The sequence below is a fragment of the Cardiocondyla obscurior genome, linkage group LG18 (genome assembly GCF_019399895.1).
Source record: "Cardiocondyla obscurior isolate alpha-2009 linkage group LG18, Cobs3.1, whole genome shotgun sequence".
NCBI lineage: Eukaryota > Metazoa > Arthropoda > Insecta > Hymenoptera > Formicidae > Cardiocondyla > Cardiocondyla obscurior.
Genome location: NC_091881.1, coordinates 4,041,488 through 4,060,893, shown reverse-complemented (window position 1 = coordinate 4,060,893; position 19,406 = coordinate 4,041,488). Strand labels below are relative to the sequence as shown.

The following is a 19,406-nucleotide window of genomic DNA, read 5'->3' as shown; positions in this document are numbered from 1 at the left end:
ATCGCGCGATTAAAATATGACGCGATCATGACGTGCTCGTTAGCGAATAATTATATTAGCATGTTGATCAACTTGGCCGCTTCACCGTCGGGATCGTAGATTAATGTTCCTCGTTAAGATTATTTCGCGCAAATGATACCATTCTTCTTCGTTGCCGGGGCCTCCTTTTTGAGGAGGGCGCGAAATCTCGGCGAGATCTGCCTCCGAAAACGGAAGAAGGTTTATCGCTCAACCTCCGCGCTACTTTCCGTCCCGATACAATATTTACGAGGCGATGCATCATGGCCAACAATGGCTTATAACACCCTCGTCGGGAGAAAAACCACCCCCGATGACCTCCGACGCGCGTTTACGTGTGCGCGTCCGCGTGTCGTTCGTGAAAGGAGGGTAAAAGTGTCCCTCACAGTCGCGCGCGCGAGCGGTGTGTGCGCACGTGTGGACGCGTGTGGGCGCGTACGTGCGCACGCTATACCCGAGGGCTATATCGTATCGGAGGCCAACAGATAACTCTTATCTCGACGAAGCAGTATTCTCACTGATTTTTGACGGGGGAGGAACACCGGGTTTTCAGGGCTGTGCGACTGGGTGATTCGTGAAAGCATCGACTGCCGGGTGTCTAAGAATTTTTCTGAAACTCTACATCTTCGTTCGTGAAGTTTGTTTTTTTTTTTTTTACGTTGATAGAAAATCTGCGAAAGCTCCGGCTGAAACTCGTCTAAGAAAATTAACAACCGCGTTTTGAAATTCTTTTTGTTATACGTTCGTTTTATTATTTTTTATAACGATAGGGGGCAATCAAAAAAAAAAAAAAAAAAAAAGAAATTGTAAGGAAGAAAAAAAGAATAAATAAATTTAGTGTATAATTATTTAATTAAAAAAAAAATCCCGCGATACGATTTTGTGATACAATACTGGGCGCTGACGACCTCGGCAGTCTTGAAGAGTTCAGAGTTGAACGACGTGCGTATAAATAACTGGTAGCGTTTGGTGTGACTAAAAATAAGGGTTGCGCTCGGCGCAGACGACCGGAAAGGACGATATTCGCGCGCGACGAACTGCGAGGGGTTGTACGCGTGCCTCTCCACAACCCCTCCTGGGGATGAGGCTAAATCGACTAAACATATACCTTCCGCTTCGTTTAACCGCCGAATATGTTTTAGATTCACTTCGTCCTTAGGTACACCGCCACTCGATAAGTCCGCCAATTAGATACGCCGTTCTAACTTGGAATTATCAGGCAATTTTCCCTCGCAACACACGTTTTAATTCGGAATCGTTATATTTTGCCGATTAATATAAATTGACAGAAAAATTTGACCAAGTCATAGACGGATTCCTTCCGAGTTTTAATTATCACTCCGGCGAATTACGTTTTAAATTAAGCGAATGAAGGGCCGAAAGTGAGCGCGAATGCTGCCCCGAGAATTTCGAGGGACCGTCAAAGTGGACGCCCAGCACTTTATTCGATAAACGCCCATTCACAGAATCTGAATGCATTAACGTGCGACCTTCTTGCCTCACCTTTGTAACCGCGATAGCCACAGAGGCAGATGAGGACGATGACGCGGCATAGTTATCCGATCGTCCCCTATTATTAGAGCGCAGCATTGTTTCAACGGCACTTCGTGATCGACCAATTACTGTTACATCATGTTCGTTCATCCTCGAAGACTCCCGGATTTATAAAGGCTACTGGAAATTGCTTTCAAAAAGACTAAGTAGACTCAATCCGTCGGTCGGCAATCATCGTCGTACAAAATCATTAAAGAAATATATACATATATAAAAATTTTTATACAAGCATAATTATTAATTAATTAATTAATTAATTTTTTTTAATAAATTCATAGATAATGAACCGGATGATTTCTATTTAAAATAAATTTCGTAGATCGTCAATGATTCAATTATCGCGAGCTGCCCGCGATCAAGAGTTGCAAAAAGTACATCGGTAGTGTTCGGTAACCCCTTTTCTTTTTTTTTTTTCTCTTTATCAACGATCTTGCCAGGAGTAATCGCAGGGTAGGTTCTCGCTATCGAGATTACACTAGTCGGATTAGCTTACGGTAGCAGGTTGTCGTGCTTGGTTAGTTAATAGTCTCCGGTAAACTATCGGCGGGCAATACGGGGGTGGCCGTTCTGTCCGGTCCCCCATTAAGAAGCCCCTTAACGAGGGTTACGTGGCCACAACGTAATGTCGATACCCCGCGGCGATCCTGTCGTTACAATCCACCGTGTAATTCGCACTGCGCATCTGCCAACCTCTTACGAAAGCGCCAGGCTTCGATCGGCGGCGATTCGTCGAGCTGTTAAATATATTCTCGCGCGAGAAACGTGCACACCGAAGTAAAAGACGGACAGAATAGATACATATGGTACATTTCCATTTGATTATTTCCCTGTTTCGATCGGTACACTATAGACAAACGCGGGGGAGCAGAGTCACTATAATTAAGCAACAAATTAATTATGAAAATAATCGAGAATAAATAGAAATTTTTTTTTAATACTTTACGAATTAAAATAGCTTCAAACTTGTTTTTTTTAAATAATTTATTGCAGATATATTTAAATAAAAAGATTTGATTTTGTAGAATTTTAATTTATCTTTAGATATATATTTTTTAAAAATATATCTTATTAGTGCGTACAAATTATTTGAAAAAATTATTAAAAAAAGGTCTCCGTGGAGTTCGTTACACAGCGTTAGGAATTCGACAAGGTGTTTCGTTTACGAGGATTTTAACGATAGTAGCGAGCGTTCGCGACGCTTTGCCGAGAGCCTGAAGCATCAGCCAGCTACCCTCCGTTCCCGGTGAATGAATGGAATTAGTGAGGAAGCTGGCTGAATAATATCGGCTCTATCTGTGGGGGCTAGACCGGGAGATGAAACATATCAGCACGGCGTATCTGCATAGATGTGGGAGATGGTCGCTCTCGCCTCGCGCCGTAGAAAACCAACCCTCCCTCGGTCACCTCCATCTAAACTCTTCTCCCTTTTCTCGTTCCCCTTCCGGCGTATCTCGATTTTTCAAACGGGAAGAACAGAGGCGCGTCGTTTCGCAGTTGTCAAAATCTTTTCTCGCGTCCTCGTAAAAATGTACGTACGCGTCGAATTATGCGCCGCGCCAGTACTTTCGCTTCTGGTCAGATTTACCCTACAGCGTTTATTAGTTTACCGGGATCGCGAGAGCTGCGTAGATAAAATTTAAGAATGATTTTCTAGCTGCAATTCAACGAATTTCTTAAGAGAACAAGGTATATAAAAAAATTTAACGTACGAGAGAGATCGCGAGGAGAGGAAAAAAAATAATAAGACGCTGATTAGAAACTCTGCAAACTTTAAAGCACCGATACAAAAGGGGAGTGACAAATTGAAATAAATTTCAGCTTTTCTTTTCACGTCCGCGGCCTCGTTAATACCCACCCATTCGTTGAGATCGCAGCTCGCTGAATAAGTGAGATAATTTCTCGGAACTCCCCGATGCGCATTCTAAGATTACGACGCGACGTATCCGCGCTCGGGAGCATCAGATTACTCTTCGTAATCGTAACAATATTTAAATCTCGACCAGCGCTACCGTCGGGGATATTAGAAATGCAAATAATGCGCCACGAAATCCGAAATACGCCGGCCCGGGCACAGTAATCTCGCGGACAAGAGAGCAATCAAAAGACATCCTGTTATCCCTCGGGGGAACACCCATACTTAACTCCGGGTACCTTTCGAACCGGATCCATCGTCAATTCTACGCTCTTCGAGACGCTCGTCTTATTTGACTACTATGCGCCACACCCTTTTCTTACGTGTGTCGTCAAGGAAAATTCTTGAGGATGCCACAGAGCCATGCAGTTCTCTATTATTTCTATTAACACAGCTTATCTCTCTTTTTATATCGACTACATATAAAAAATAATTTTTTTTATACATATAACCAATATTCTTTGATTTTAAAACGTATTTTTTTTAATTAAAAAATTATATAGAAAATTAAAATTAATTGAGAGATAGACGTATATTCGTTAAGATAATGTCAACGATGTTCGATACTAATTATCTTGGTTGAAACTGCGATAACCTTATTTTTTTTTTTTTTTTTATATGTGATCTTTATCGGGGTTGATTGCACCCTATTAAAAAATTCCGTGCCCAAAATCAGGCAGGTCATGTTCGCATTTAGGAAGCTAGCCTCATGTGACAAGGGTTCGGTCGCGACGGTGCCGCTCGTTTGTCACTGACATCGGTGTTCTATAGCGACATCGAAGAACAACCTTATGATTCTAACGAATGACTTAACTAACTCAACGCGACCCGATAGCTGATCATTTCAATCTAAGACCTATAATTAGATTTATAGCCGTGGTAAAAACCACTTAAAAAATAAAAAGAAAGGAAAGAGCGTATACGCGAAATTAAAATACATAAAAATCATAAGAAGCGATAAAAAAAATAAAAAATATTCTCATCACTTTTATATCATATTTGTTAACGTCATAAAATTATAACAAGTTTCGAGACGAGAGTCAGCGAATGTGAGTTGCGGGAAATTTGTTCAGACGTTTCATATTTCTCTCGCAAAACTAGCCGCTGGAGGCAAATACAGATATTAGAATGTAGCAAAGCGGGGGGAATGACTCGTACGAGTCGAGGCGAAACCGAGTTCAATGGTGACGAGATTGATATCCCGTTGCTCGTTGGTTTTAAAACCCCCAGGACATCGCAGGACCTCCTACAGTCATCGACCGCGCTGTTTTCTTACCTTCCTTGCCTCTTCCCTTCAGCGAGTCCCTTAGGATATGGGTCTATCTCGGAATGAACATAATATATGAGTTACACTATGGAACCTGATGCAAAGCGTCAGTGAAAGTTATTCGTTTTCGTATCCAAAGGTCCTCAAACTGTTTCCTCTTCGGCTCAATCACTTCTCGGAATTTACTAAAATCTCTTTCGACTCAGCTCGATTAAAAAAAAAAAAAAAAAGAAAAAATTGTTAAAATATTCCCTTTTTTTTTAAAACATTTTTCTTTCAAGACATGTTTTTGCTGTGGTGCATTTTGCATCTCGATGTTCGTTGTAGGATACGTACGATGATCGAGAGATATAGTTTATAAATTTAGGGTAGTGTTCGTTGAAATTGCGTTGGAATACAAGCTGCGGTCCGCGTGTAATTTATCACGAGAAAACGTCTCGGATGTGACTGCGATCGGTCGGCCACAATAGCCCGTGTTGATGGAGTTTCCCTTTCGGGCATTCTGACGCCCAACGGTACCAATAATAACGCAAACAAATTTTCTCGAGGGCCCGAGACGTGCCTCGTAGGGGAAAACGCTCGTCGCGTTTTATTCTTTTGCATTATATAGAGACGTATAGAACATTCCTCGTGAAAACCGCACGTCGTCGCGAGTCTTCCTCTTCTTGGCGCGCCGCTCGACAATGGACGTGCACAATGCTCGCCAAATTACGACCGCTCCAGTCAAAATACGTTTTCCACAAGCTCTTCTTCTCTCGGCCTCTTCTCTTTCCCACCCCGTTGCACGCTCCGTCACCCTCGCGGGGCCTCCGTCTCTCGCTTCTACTCCGGGGCCGTTTCTCCGTTTGGTAATCGCGATCGGCCATCTACGGCCACCGTGCATCGGGTGACCGCAAACTGCAGCTGTATTTTCGGTTATCACCGATCGCCGATCTGCGGATTTTCGGTTTTTACGGAAGGCACGGAAAAGGGAGGGGAAATGAGGGGGACGAGAAAGAGAGAGAGAAATGAGAATCGGCCTCTACGCTCCTCTTGTCGTCACTTCTCTTTTTTTTTTACCGCTAGCTACGTTATTCGGCATTCCTCGGCACTCGCGGTTTTCAGGGAACATGTGTTAAACGCTCGAAACAGAACTCGCATTCTTCGAGCTCGTGCTCATCGATAAAATTGCTTGTTAAATCCAATTGGATCAAGTCCGATAAGATCGTACGTTTCTGTGTATTATCCTTCTTCAAAAACGGAAAAAAAAAAAAAGAAAACCTCCGAGCGCAGTTAAATAAATCTGGCGTCTTCGAGTTCCTCGGGGGAGAGAAGTGAGACCCGCGTTCTTTCCGGAGATCGCCTTACAGTCTGCTTTGCGGTCCGTCTTCCTCGCGTAACGGATGCGAGCTACGCGTTCTCCAGGGGAACTCCTTTCCTCTCTCTTTCTCTTTTTTTTTTTTTTTGCGCATCGAAAATCCGTAGTTAAAAACCTCGATAGCGAACGGCAGAGAGAATCGTATGAGCGCGAGGGCGAGCGTTAAGCAGCTGTCGCCCATTCGGTGCCATTGTCGCGCGATGTTGAGTGTTCCCGAACAGTAGAGAACGGCCGGTATTGTACCGTTCCTGAGATCTGACGATTACTAGGCGCGCGATACTATCTCATCTGCATCGGACCGTTTGCCTCTCCCGTTCTTTCTGCGCCTACATAAATACGTGTCCACGGGCGTGTGCTCCTGGCCCACCGAGAAATGTATTCCCGTCCCTCGTCGCCGGTGGAGGATCTTCCGGTCAAACGTCGACGCGAATTCAGATGTCGAGATTGCGCGAGCGCCTCGGCCCACGGCCTAACCGAGATGTCCTTATTAAGACGCCCGGTATCACGTGGAAAATTTGCCGACAAGGCCCGTCGACAGGCATGGGGTGCGTATCGTCGCTATTGTGATGGGATCGCGGATCGTTGCAATCCGGTGTCGCTTGATGGGATGACGCTTGTTAGCAAGATCACGTTTTGACGTCGAAGTAATCTTCATGCATGAGCACACGTCTGACTCGAAGAAGTTTTTATAATATTTTTTTTTAAGTCTTAATATAGATTTAATTATACGTAGATTTTTGAGACTACTTTCTCGCTCGTCTTCTCTCGAAGAAATTTTCTCTATGGTACATAACGTATTTTTATTTTTACGTCTGTCGTGTTTTTTTTTTAGACGTTTTAAAATTATTTTTAATAAATACTATCGCTCGATTGCGATCTAAAAATCAGGGGGTTATTCCAAATGTACATATTGAATATAATGTCTCCTTTTTACCGCGCCGCAGTTTATGAAATGTATGTAGACAGACACCGTTCTGATGTGAGCGCGATAAGCTATCGGCATTATGCAGCCGCTTATAAAAACTCGATTGTCGTCGAAACGCGGACGAACAGGATTAATCTCGATCAGCACTCTTTTTTTTTTTTTTTTTTTTTTTTTTGCCCGGTATATCGAAATGTTTTCTCTCCGAGAAATAATGCTGATTTACAGCCCGCGTTAATTCGAGATTGCACGGCGATTGCGAGACCGAGGTATGAAGGGGAAAAAAAAAAGATATTTTTCGGAAACGTTCAACCGAGTAAAATCACAAAAAAAAAAAGAAAAAAAAAGAAGAGTTTATCGGATTCGTGTCATCTGCGTGAGATACATTCAACTCCTGCGAGTTTCTCCAAGGGGCGTTATTAAATTTTTAATGGCTTTCCATAGTCCTCTTCTCAACGTTCGCGAGCGCGAGATAACGTGGCGAAATATATATTTTGCGATAATCGGCAGTTTTCGTTTGGCTGATCGGTCGATATAATTTGTCGCCCGGCGAAATTTAAAATTGTTTAATCTTGCGCCCAATGCCGATAATCTCTGCGGACGAGAACGCTCGGCGATCGTCAAACGGGCGGCGATCGCACGGGAGAGAGTTAAGGACGATAATTAATTACTGCGTACCGAGACACGATAATTCATCGTGGTCCTGTCAGCGATCCTTTCCGCCTCGGTCGATGCCAATTGCGCGTTAAGCATCCGAGCGACTCTTAAGGCGTCTTCTTTGCTCCTTCCCTTTCTCTCGGAAATTTTTTTCACAGATTTCTTAGGATAGCCTCGTTATGCACGCGTCGGCGAGCGCACGCATGAAGTGCAGAGAGATACTCCCTCTTGTCGCAAGAAACGAATCTTCTCGGAAATGCGCCAATGCAACGCTTTTATTATAGTCGAGTGGTTTAACTCGTTACCACGGAACGCGGCTATATGCAGATGCCACCGTGAAGTACTCGGTAAAAAGGAACGCGATCGCCAAAGCTTTCACTTACGAACAGTTTTGTTAAAATTACTTATCTCGCTCGCGGTGCGTTAATCCGAAATCTTAGCGTATCCAGGTTCCTCCTTTATATTAATTACACATTCTCGTCAACGGATATATGTATTGAATATTTTTATTCTTAAATTTCGTATTAATATTCTACTGCAAATGTGCGATGCGAATAAATCCGGCAAATTAAAAGTCCCCGGATTAATTACACGTGGTGGAACTTGCAGAAATTATTTCGTAGAAAATTAGTTCGCGCCGTTTAGTTTTGCACGCTTTCGATACGTCTCGCATTATCGCCTCTCGCGATACGCACGTATGTATGCACGTATGGGTGCACCGTCTTGCTCGATCGTGCGGCAACGAGCACGATTGCGAACGTGGGTCCGCGCTCCGCCGAAGGAGGCTTCGAAATCGATTAGTAATTCGCCACTGTGAACACGCGTTATCGGATTCAATCGGTCACAGCACCGGCACAGATCGCCGCGAGAGTCCAGACTGGCCTTGCCATTTTGATATTGTCGTTTTAGAACGACTTCGTTCCTGTCAATCCGCGAGAAGAGAGCGAGCTCGAAGTCAAGTCGCTCGCTAAGAGAAACTGTTTTACTGAGGAACACGCGGCGTGCTTCGTTTTCGTTACGCAGTGAGTCCCTGACGTCGAAACTGGTGATGTAATTAGTTGAAATTAGATTAATGCTTGTAGACTCAAGTTGAAACATTTAGGGATCTTTTTTTTTTTTTTAGTATAATAAATTCGTGATGAAATTAAAATTAATAATTGCTCGCGGGGTTTTTTTGCGATCATTAATATTTGCTATTCTTAGGATTAATAATTAAAATTGATGGTAATTTTTTGCTGAATAATTTTTTGACTAGAGTACATAAAATAATACGTATTTGTACTTAAACATGATTTTATTTAACAAAAAGAATAATACTTTTCTTTTTACAATTTATTTTTCGTTCTCTCGATTTGTGATTCCTCGTTTAATATTTTTATTCAACATTGATGTCAGTTTCGTAAAAGTAATTTAAAATTTAAATACACACAGTTTGCAAAACAATTAACAGAGCATAGACTGAGCAATAAATTCGATATAGAAATAATACATCTTAGTTCGGCGTGAGTATTAAATTCTTATCAGCGTATGTTTCAATTTTAGCTGTCATAGCGAGCATTGTGCTGTGATAAAGCGCAAACATAAAAATTCGAGAGAATAGCATCACCCTGAAAATACAGATAGATTTTTATGCATGATCAACGATAAGAGAATTATAACAGCGTAGCGTGAAATTTAAAAAAACAAAAAAACCCTCCGCGCATTTAAATTCAGTGCATCGCATATAGAGAAATACATGTTGATTTTATTTCATTTTCTTTTTTTTTTCTTTCTTTTTTTTTCTTTTTTTTTGCCGAATCAAATTTTCACAAATGAAAGTATACAAATAGCTCGGGATCTAAAATAGAATATTAACTTGAAATATTTCTCTAGATGGCTAATAGGAGATATGCGGCTTTCGATTATTTCAAAGGCTGCATCGCAGATGGTGAAAGAACCGTGTCATTCGAACGTCGATATAACTCGGTAAATTTCCGAATCCCATTTCGGATAAACTGGACAATAACGTTGACCATAGTAATATCGATATTGGCCTGTCAATTCGAACAATCTCTTGCCGAACGACAAGCACTGGTAAGCATAAATAATATTCGAAATAAGTTTTTACTACATACATATTAGCACGCTCTTTTGCGCTAAATTAAAAAAAAAAAAATTTAATTCAAAAATTCAAAAAAAAGAAAAAAAAAGAGGGGAGTTCTCCTCCCTGAAGTAACGCTTGCTCTTCTTTGCATCTGTCCTTCCGCTTGATAGAGTTCGCACGGAAAAAGGCATTACGATCAACGCTGTTCGATGCGTCCTGCGCGTAAATCGATGACGCCCAGCGAAACTTCACAAAGCGTTGCCGAAGATCCGGGTATCGCGCCGCGGGACGTTTTATCACGTTTGGAGGCCGCTGCAGTTTTACGCGACAATTTGGTTACGACGTTGGGACGCGTGCTTTTATTTTGCCTCCGGGACGACGTGAGAATACCCCTGGAGCAGGTTCACGACGCCGTGCGAAACTATCGAGTCGCGGTCTACGAGCTCCTTCCCGTCCTGCCGGAGCTGAGAAAGAAGCCACCGAGGCAGCAACTGTACAAGCTTATGCAAATGCTCGAGCGGGTCGACAGCCGCTTCGTTTCCGAATACGCGTCGCTCAGCATAAACGCCTTTTCCGACGTCGAAGACGCAGTGGAGCAGGCGTCGCTCGTCGACATGCTGCTCGACGTAGATCAGGAAGTGATAGAGTCGATCGAGCGCGACGAGCATAGGGCCGACGAGGTACCTTCATCTCTGACGAAAGGCATTGACTTTCTGTTACAAGCGGCTCGCAATAGCGACGAGTTTCTAAATCTCCGCACCGCGTCCGCGATACTGTTAAATTATCCAGGGTTCGATCTGACGGATCCGGAAGTCCGCGGCGGTATTAGATTCGTCGCGGCGCGATTAAAGGAGCGATCGGGCTCGGGGGACGCCCTGCTTGAGCGCATAGGAGCGAGTCTAGAGAACGCGGCGAATTTTTTGAAGACCGTCCTGGAAAGGCTCGAGGTAGACGAGCTGTCGTCCGAGATAGTTAGAGAGACTGCCTCGTTACTGCTTCAGAATTTCAAGGCGCAACCTTACCCGCCTCCTCTCAGCGAGAGTAATCAATTAAAGAGATTACTCTCGACTGTGACGTACGATTATTATCCCGTTGACGTCGCCGCCGCGGCTAAATATCTGCTCGATCATATCGACGATTCGCACGTGGAGGATCTCGATATTGGCTTTTACGAAACCGGCGATCGCGCTCTTTTACAAACGTTGTCGCGACTACGAGAAAAGCCGCATCTGCAGCACTTGAGGAAACCACTGTCTCTGGTGATTCCCTTCGTCTCGCAGAAGATCGCGTGCGACGCGAATTACGATTACACGGCGCCGATTACCTTCCACGAAGTGAACGGCTATTTAGACGCCTTCGACACGCCGTGTATGCCGCAGAATATCAGCGACGCGATAAATACGGCGCGTCCTTACTTGTCGAAAGATCTACCGTGGACCTACGCTTTCGGCGACAGACGAGCGACCGACGATCCTCGGGAATTAATTCTGACCTCGTTGATTCGTTTGAGAAACGTTCCCCTGAGCAAGTCGCAGGAGCAGCTCGTCGATAATCTCGTTTACAAAGCTCGCGCCAGCGATCTTACTTCTAAACGCGGACTGCTCTACGAATCTAGCGTTATCTTTCAGAGAGATAACTCGACGGACGTTGAAGTAGATTTATTTTCTTTATTGATGCACGTACCGAACGCGTTCAATAGCGAAGAATTCGTCCCGATGTTGAACTTCATATCCAAGTCAAATATGCTTGACATTCTCGACTTTGAGTTTAATAAATTTGAGCACGAAACACCGAGGAAATTACTACTAGCTTTACTAAAGCGAGCGTTGACGACCCGCCACGTAAAATCCGACGAGTCTTTAACGAATGCCTTTCAGAATGCCCGCAATTATCTCGAGGAGCCGCTGCTAATTAATTTATACGTCTTGGACGACATGCAATCGTTATTAAAATATCTACCGCACATCGATACCGATTCACGATATTTGCCGTTAAAAATGTTCTTTAAAAAGCAGAAATTGTTCGCGTATCTGTCGTCGACCTTTAGCCTCGCCGACGCGCGCACGCCGATAGAGAGGCTTCTACTCGTTTTGAAGACCGTAGGTTTGAAGACCTCGCAGCCGAAGCTCTCTGAAGCGTTGATCTTCGCCGTCGACAACGTCAACGGGCCGCCCTTGCCGATCAAAGCTTTCGACCGCTCGGAATTCGTTTACTTGGTAGAGCAGCTATTGTCGCGTAATAAAACGCTGCAGAACGAGATACTCGAGTCGTACGCGTACGCGAACGTCGCCGACTGGAACATCTCCATCAGCGGAACGCCGGAAAATGTTCTCGCGAGAGCCCTGAACTATCCCATTAATTATATCTCGTCGGACGTGAATCTCGGCGACGTCGCGAAGCGGGCGACAGACATCCTGGAAGTGGATACCCCGATTAACATCGAGACATTGAAAGAACGTACGCTGGGGGCGATGCTCGAATATTTTCCCGGCGACACGTACACGCGGCCCGTGATTCTGCTGCTGAAAAAGGCGAATCTGATGGCGCTCGTGCCGGAATTGAATATCACGGATTTAGAAGCGGGCACCGCGCGCGACGCCCTGGTTACGCTTTTAAAGGGCTTGGCCGAGTCTCGCGTGGTACGCGCGCAGAAGTCGCTGCTGAGACGCGTCAGGGCGGCGCTGAGTTCCCTGGACAATGCGAGCGAGAACGTTCGGCAAACGCCACTTCTCGCGCACTTGATTCAACGGCTCCGGGATCCGAGTAACGCGATTTATCAGCCGCTGCTGTTGGAAATCGGCAGGAAACAAGATCCGACGACCTCGCCCGACGAGCGGCAAGCTTGGCTAGTAAATTATTTTCAGCGGATCGTCGACGACGACGAAGCGGAGAATTTGACTAGGGCTGCGTCCATGATTCTTAATGAAATTACGTACGATGAAAATCTGAACGAAATGTCGAGCGCCAGCAGAAAACGAATCGAGGAAGCCGTTGCGATTTTGCCTACCGATCACTTTGTCGCGCCGCTGAAAGAGCTGCTGACGCCGGAATGGGCGTACAGCATTTTGCCGGAAAATATCAGGAACTCCGAGTCGTTGGAGAGGAATCAGCTTCTGCTGGCGATTCTGCGTCACGCGAAACAACGGGAGGACGTCGCCGGTAATCCTTCTTTAATGAAAATTATCTCGAAGCTCGAGGCGGGTTTAAAAGGATGGAACACGAGTATCGAATCGCTGAGGAGTGACGTTACTGCGATGAAAGCTGCCGTTTACGACCCCGTTAGAAAACTTTTAACTGCTGACGGACTGAATAAAATGAAAGTCACCGTTCCGTCTGGCGAATCGGCTAAATCATCGCTGACGAGATTATTCCGGCGTTTACTGTCGCATTCCGTGATTAAAAAAAATCGTAACGTCTCAAAATTATTGAGCGCAATTGAGCAGGACGTGTCCTCCTTCGCGGCGGAAGTGGACCTGTTAACTGTCCTCGACGACGTAGGGATTCCTTATATTGACGAGCTCGCTCCCGTTAGATTGTACTTGCACAGAAAAGATATCGGTGATAGATTCGCTCAAATCGTTTTATCAAACGCTAATCCGAGAAAGCGTTACAACACGCTCTTGCACGTTCTCCAAAGACAACAGCGGAACGACACGCAATTTTCCGACGCGCTCTCGACGCTGAAAAACATTGAGCCTAATAAAAAAAAACCGGCTGTCTTAATTTCGGACTATGAAGACATATTGAACGCTATTCCGCATCGCGATAGAAAGCTCCTCGAGCCGATAGAATATTTGTTCGATAAAAAAATATTTTCACGCTTAACGGCCGACGACGAGATCGTTCAATCGGACAGCCCGTTAATTACTTTATTATCTAAGATAGCGAATTTACCGGAAATCAGCGGTAACCGCACCGTAATAAAAATGCTGAACAGAGTACAGTCGAATATCCGACATTTAAATTATCCAATCGTCACCGGTTTTCAACTGAGACCGTTGTTATTAGAACTCGAACACGTACGGCAAATAAATGTCGATTATCTCAACTCGATTTTAAATCCCGAAGTACTGAGCTACTTGAATCCAGAGGAGCTCGATACGTCCAGCGACAATATCGACATATTAAAAAATATAATTAATTATTTATTGAGCGAAGGGCCTGCGTTCGACGATTATAATATGCAAAGGCATTTGCAGTCGTTCAAGCGCGTTCTGAAATTGACAATCGGTTCTAGCGAGCCTTCGAGGAGATATTTCACGGAAAAAGATTGGGAGAAAATGTTAAACTTAGTGCCGCGCAAAAAAGATTTTACGCCTGTTAAAATTTTCTTGCACAATGAAGAAATTCTGAAATACATTCAGTCTAAAGAAACGGACTGGGCGACGTTTAATACTCCGGTAAAAAAGTTACTTTACTTGCTGTCGCTGATCGAGCAAAACGACGACGTCGCAAACGAGAGTGTTCACAAATCGGCGACTAAATTGCAGCGTTATTTAAAGAAACGTTACGACTTTATTACGGAGGACGAGGTTAAGGATATGCATCGTACATTGGCGAATCTCAAATTTAAATACGATTTAGTACCGCTAAAAATATTTCTGAACCACGATAACATGATTAAGTATCTACCGTCGAACTTTAAATACGCTGAGTACAAAACGTCGATCGACGCCTTCGCCGCGGTGTTGGACAATCTGCTGAAAGTGCCCGACTTGAGACGAAAAGTCGCTCTTTACGAGACCATGACGTTCGCGAGACGAACTCTGAGCGAGCAGAATTTTTCGCCGGCAAGGCGATCGTTTCAAGGAAAGACCGTTCGCTCGATATTATCCCTGCAAGATCTCGAATTCGTCGGCCTGTTGAATATGTCCCTGCCAAAAGTACGCGAATTCTTTAAACAGCCGGAGAAATTAATTGATTTACTGCCGCGATCTTTTACCTTCGACCACAAGCCGATATTTAAAACGAAAGCGTCGCATTTGCTTCGCCAACTGTTAAAATCGAACACGGACATTCACGCGGAATTGGAGGGACTTGTCCGCGAAGTAGAAAGTTATCCGGACGTCCCAATAATTACTGACAACGACGTCGCGCCACTTCTGAACGTACTTCCCGTCGAGGGTGTTCCTTACGTGGGGCTTGTTAAAAAGTATTTAAAGCCTTCGACGTTAATCAAGTTGTTGCCCGGAAATTTCGACATAAAGCAAGTATCTAAAAGCGCTAAAATGGCGCTGTACGACGTATTATTTTTATTAAACGCTACTCTTGGCTCGGCGAAGAGCGATCAGCTGAAAATTGCCCTCGACATGCTTATAAGAGAATTGAAAAAAATTGCCTCCAACGTGATACCGTCCGACTCGATAGTCGACATAGAAGAAGTAAGAGCTGCTATAAGAGAAATCCCGTTCCGGCAGTACAAACAACTGCAGCGTCTCAAGCCTGAAATAACGACGAGAAAAGTCATTTCGTCTTTACCCTTGAATTTTCAATTGACCGAGTATAAAACGATGAAACTGCGGGTGCTGGCGATTTTGAATCAATTAACGAAAAGCCGGGAGTTCCAGTCTTCGCTGGACTCGATTGACTTCGCGATAAAACTTGTCGACAAGATGCCGGACGTGCCGACGGTGAACGACACCGAGATCGAGAAGCTACTGCTGCCATTGCCGTTAAATGTCTTCAACATAAAGCTGCTCGTAAAAAACTGCAGAGTGGAGGCTTTAATGCCGCACTTGCCGATTCGCTTCGATCTCAACAATATACCGTCGCGGAAGATGAGACTCGAGAAAATAATGCATTACTGCAAGCTCGCTAATGCCGCGGACATGAGCACGATGCAGGCGCTAAATAACGCCGAGGCCTTGCTGGCAGCGTCGCCGGATATTGACGTCACGCGGGAGCACGTGCGAGTTTTAATACGGGCGATACCGTGCGCCCATTTCACTTTGATAAAGCCCTTACTGCGATTTTTATCGAAGACGGACGTCGCGCCGCTCCTCCCCTGGAATTTCGACGTTTATCGGGCGTCGCGTACCTTCAAGCAGCGCGTTCACGATCTGCTTACCGCTATGCGAAACGTCAAAGAATTGCAAACCGACGAGATGTTCGCCGCTCTCGATTCACTGGAGACGAACGCGAAATCTTTGCCGGAACAAATAATTATATCGCGCGAGCGCGCACGAGCGCTACGTGACTCGGCGCTGATGGCCACTTCGCCGTGTTCGGATTACCGGGATTACGTGTTACAGCCGGAAATAATAATTCAGGCCCTGCCGCCGACTTTCGTCTTTCAGTTCGACTACAAATCGTTAGTCACAAGTCACAGCGAATGGATGAGAATTATGCGGCTCTCTCGATTGTTCCTGCGCGAAGTCGCGGATGGGTCGAAAAAGGTCGGATACGATTCTTGCAGAGACAGCATACGTAAATATCAGAGAGAAAAGATCTTCGCCTATTTGTCCGAGGGATTAAATCTAGCCTCGCTTCAGCACTTGGCCCCACTGAGACTGTACGCGCTCGGTCACGGGGTGGACGTAACCGCGCCCGTCGAGAACTTATATCGCGATTATTCTTACGGATCTCTGTACTCTCTCCTGCGAATGACCGTGAGCGAGTTAATTCGCAGACCGGACTTAATTAAAAGCAAGTCGGTGATAAGCGACATGGAGGTGTTCCTGCACGACTATCTCATGAGGGATTTCAGAGAATGGCTCTTGCCGTCGAAAGAAAAGTTTTACGAAGCGCCGTCGATTTACGAGATCGATCGGGCAGTCGATGAAATCCCGAGCGAACGCCGGTACGACGATCTCAAACTTTTGATGCGGTGCCCCGATATAATTACGTCGACGCAATCCAAGACGCTGCGGCTAGAAGATACCCCGAAACAGTTGCTGCTGCTTATGCTCGAAACAGCCGAGAAGGAGAACATCGACGACGCGATACGCGACAGCGTCGACACGCTTAAGCCGTACCTCGTGAACGGCATTCGCGCGGAGGAAGTAGAATACGCGCTGAAGCAAATGCGCGATTATAGATACCACGCGAGCAAAATAAACGGGCTACGAAAATATCTCGCGTCGCGAGGACTCGGCGCGGTTCTCGGGCCGGACTTTGCCGCGAATTATCCCACTTATAAAGAGAGATTATTCGCGATTAATGATATAATGCTGGCTGGCGCGATTAATCGATCTACCGAGTGCACGTCGGAGTGCCGCGCAGCATCGGAATACCTGAACCGTACGCTGCACGACGAGATCAAGATCGGGCACGTAGGGCGGAGAACGATAGACGACGTCAACGTGGAGTCGCTCCTCTTCGCGCTACCGCGGACCGAAGACGAGAAGGTAATTCGCGGTATCATCGACTTCTTCTCCGTGCCCGATTTGCTGCGTAAACTAAAGTTACCGAAAGACCCGTTCGAGTACGAGACCAAGGGCCGACTTTTGGGCGCGATCATGGACTTGGGCCAGAAGCTGGCGAGCGTGCGGCAGGATCCCACGCAGCAGGAAGCTCTGGAGTATTACCGGAATAAGAACTTGACCGGGAGCCTCGGCGCCCAGCCGATCGAGTTGAATAAGTACGCGCGCGACTCCAACGTAGACGTAGACATGTACGGCGTGATGCGGGCCCTCGATTACGCGAAGATAAACGAGGACGATGCGGTGAGGCTGGCGACATTCTTCGAGCGTAAATACGACAATCTGGTGCACGCCGTAGGGTTCGATCACATGGCGTATGCGACGAGGGGCTCGTACTTGAGTGCATTGTTCGAGCATCTCGTCAATGTTTCATCCGAGGTGCCCGACGACGCGAGGCAGCAAATAACGTCACTCATGTCGGCGGTGAGAACGGACGGTCCGGGGGAAGAAACCGTCGACCTGAACGCCGACGTCGTTCGCGAAGAAGCACCGAGTATGCGTATGTTTGGGGAGATTTTCGACGCCGCGCCGACTGCTAGTTTTGAAACGGAAACGTCACATGTTATTCAGGAGAAGAAGGAATCGTTGAACGCCGCCATCGATAATATGCTCGATACTATATCATCGTCCGAGGAAGAATATCTCAAACGTACCGGACCGTCCGGCAACGTTTACAATACCAAGACCCGTATTAACGTCGGCGCACCTGTGCATTTTCACGATACCGTTCGACGAAAATTAAACCGCGATCATTCGCGAATGCGAGAGACGAGTAAACCAACGAAAAAGAAAAACGACAGTCAGCCGTCGAAGAAGCTGTCGCTCAAAGATATCGTCGTTCCTTCTAACGAGGCCCATAATATCGTATATAAAGTAATAAAAAAGCCAAAGCATGACGAAGCGAAAAATCAGCAATCGCGGTCGACTAGCTCCGATTATTTTAGCGACGAAGACGAGAACGATTCACCCGTAACTAAGGATCGAGTAGTTGAATCTGCTGCGATACCGTCACACAAATCGCAGAATTCATATCCATCACGTCACAAGTCGGTATCTCAAAAATCGGACGTTAGTTTTGATATCGTGTATGACGACACTGACGAAAATGCGGCAAAAACGTTGCACGGTACGTCGAAGAACGAAAAGTCTCTCATCGAAGAGTTTATGTCTTTTAGTGCGGAATAAAAAAATCTTTACAAAATGTAAAAAAAAAATTTTAACTAATATAAAAAAAAAACTTTACATATATATATATAAAACGGCAATAATTAAAATATTATATTTTAATTTTAATTTAACATTTACGGTGAAATAATAAAATAAATCTCGTCCTACCTTTCCAAAGAAAAAAAAAAAAAAAAAAAAAATTCCAATCCCACTAATTGATCTTAATTTCAAAGTAACACGCTTACGAATTTCAGTATCATTCGGGGAAACAGGGGCGCGAATATTGTCGACGATGCGTGCATATAGGGGCGCGTTCTTTGTGGCGAGCAAAAGACAGAGAGGACAAGAGAGACCGCGCTCCGTTTATGCGCGCGACATGGAGCAACATGGAAGGAGGTACGTGACACAGACGTCACATTAGATTTGGAGGCTAGACGTGTACCAGCACAAACGTATCTCGCGGCGATCTCGTATACCCCTCCCTCTCGCACACCCTCCGCTCACCCTTTCTTCCTTTCGCCCGGAGCAAGCACTTTGCTTTTCGGCGGCGCGCGGCTGCGGCTTCAGATACTGCGGAAGATAATCTCGATCTACGCCAAACAGCGTGAGCGACTATGCTCGGATAATATAGATAGCATTCAGCCTGTTCCTCTCGCATCTCACCCGTCCGCGTAACCCTTTCTCTCTCTCTCTCGGTCTCTCTCGCTCTCTCTTCCACTTGTTCCCGCGCGCTTCTCCACTTCTTTCTCTCTCTCTCTCTCTCTCTCTCTCTGTCCGTTTAAAGGCGACTGAATTCAATAATGCGCCCGTGTATACGAGGCCTGAATGAGGGCATTGTTAGTCCCTCGAACCAGTATACTCTTTCTCTTTCTTCCCCTCCCCCTCATCCCTCTTCTCGCTGCTTCCCGCGCTCAATCTGTTTATCTCTGCATCTGAGTTCCTGTCCCCCTTCATGTCTGTAAGGTGAACCGGAGACATACATGGACCGTCCACCGGAGTCTGCGTGTCGCGTTCCGCGAATAATTCTCGATTTTTGATCGACGCTACA

At 45.5% G+C, this 19,406-nt stretch overlaps 2 protein-coding genes across 3 annotated transcripts in view; one reads left to right on the top strand and one right to left on the bottom strand.

Annotated features, from left to right (window-relative positions):
• The window catches only part of LOC139109826 (GATA zinc finger domain-containing protein 14), a 290,995-nt gene that overhangs the window by 59,725 nt on the left and 211,864 nt on the right, over positions 1-19,406 (bottom strand). The gene's annotated exons all lie outside the window — the stretch shown is intronic.
• LOC139109845 (uncharacterized) lies at positions 9,301-18,376 on the top strand. The gene is made up of 2 exons (XM_070669226.1): positions 9,301-9,760; positions 9,941-18,376. Exons 1-2 carry the CDS (start codon positions 9,560-9,562, stop codon positions 18,374-18,376), a joined length of 8,637 nt encoding a protein of 2,878 aa, XP_070525327.1. The 5' UTR covers positions 9,301-9,559.

Bases quoted from the DNA above. Each gene is read 5' to 3' on its own strand.
- LOC139109845 (XM_070669226.1), top strand. From the start codon at position 9,560: ATGGCTAATAGGAGATATGCGGCTTTCGATTATTTCAAAGGCTGCATC. The intron at 9,761-9,940 runs GTAAGCATAAAT...TCCGCTTGATAG, and splicing joins TTGCCGAACGACAAGCACTG to AGTTCGCACGGAAAAAGGCA.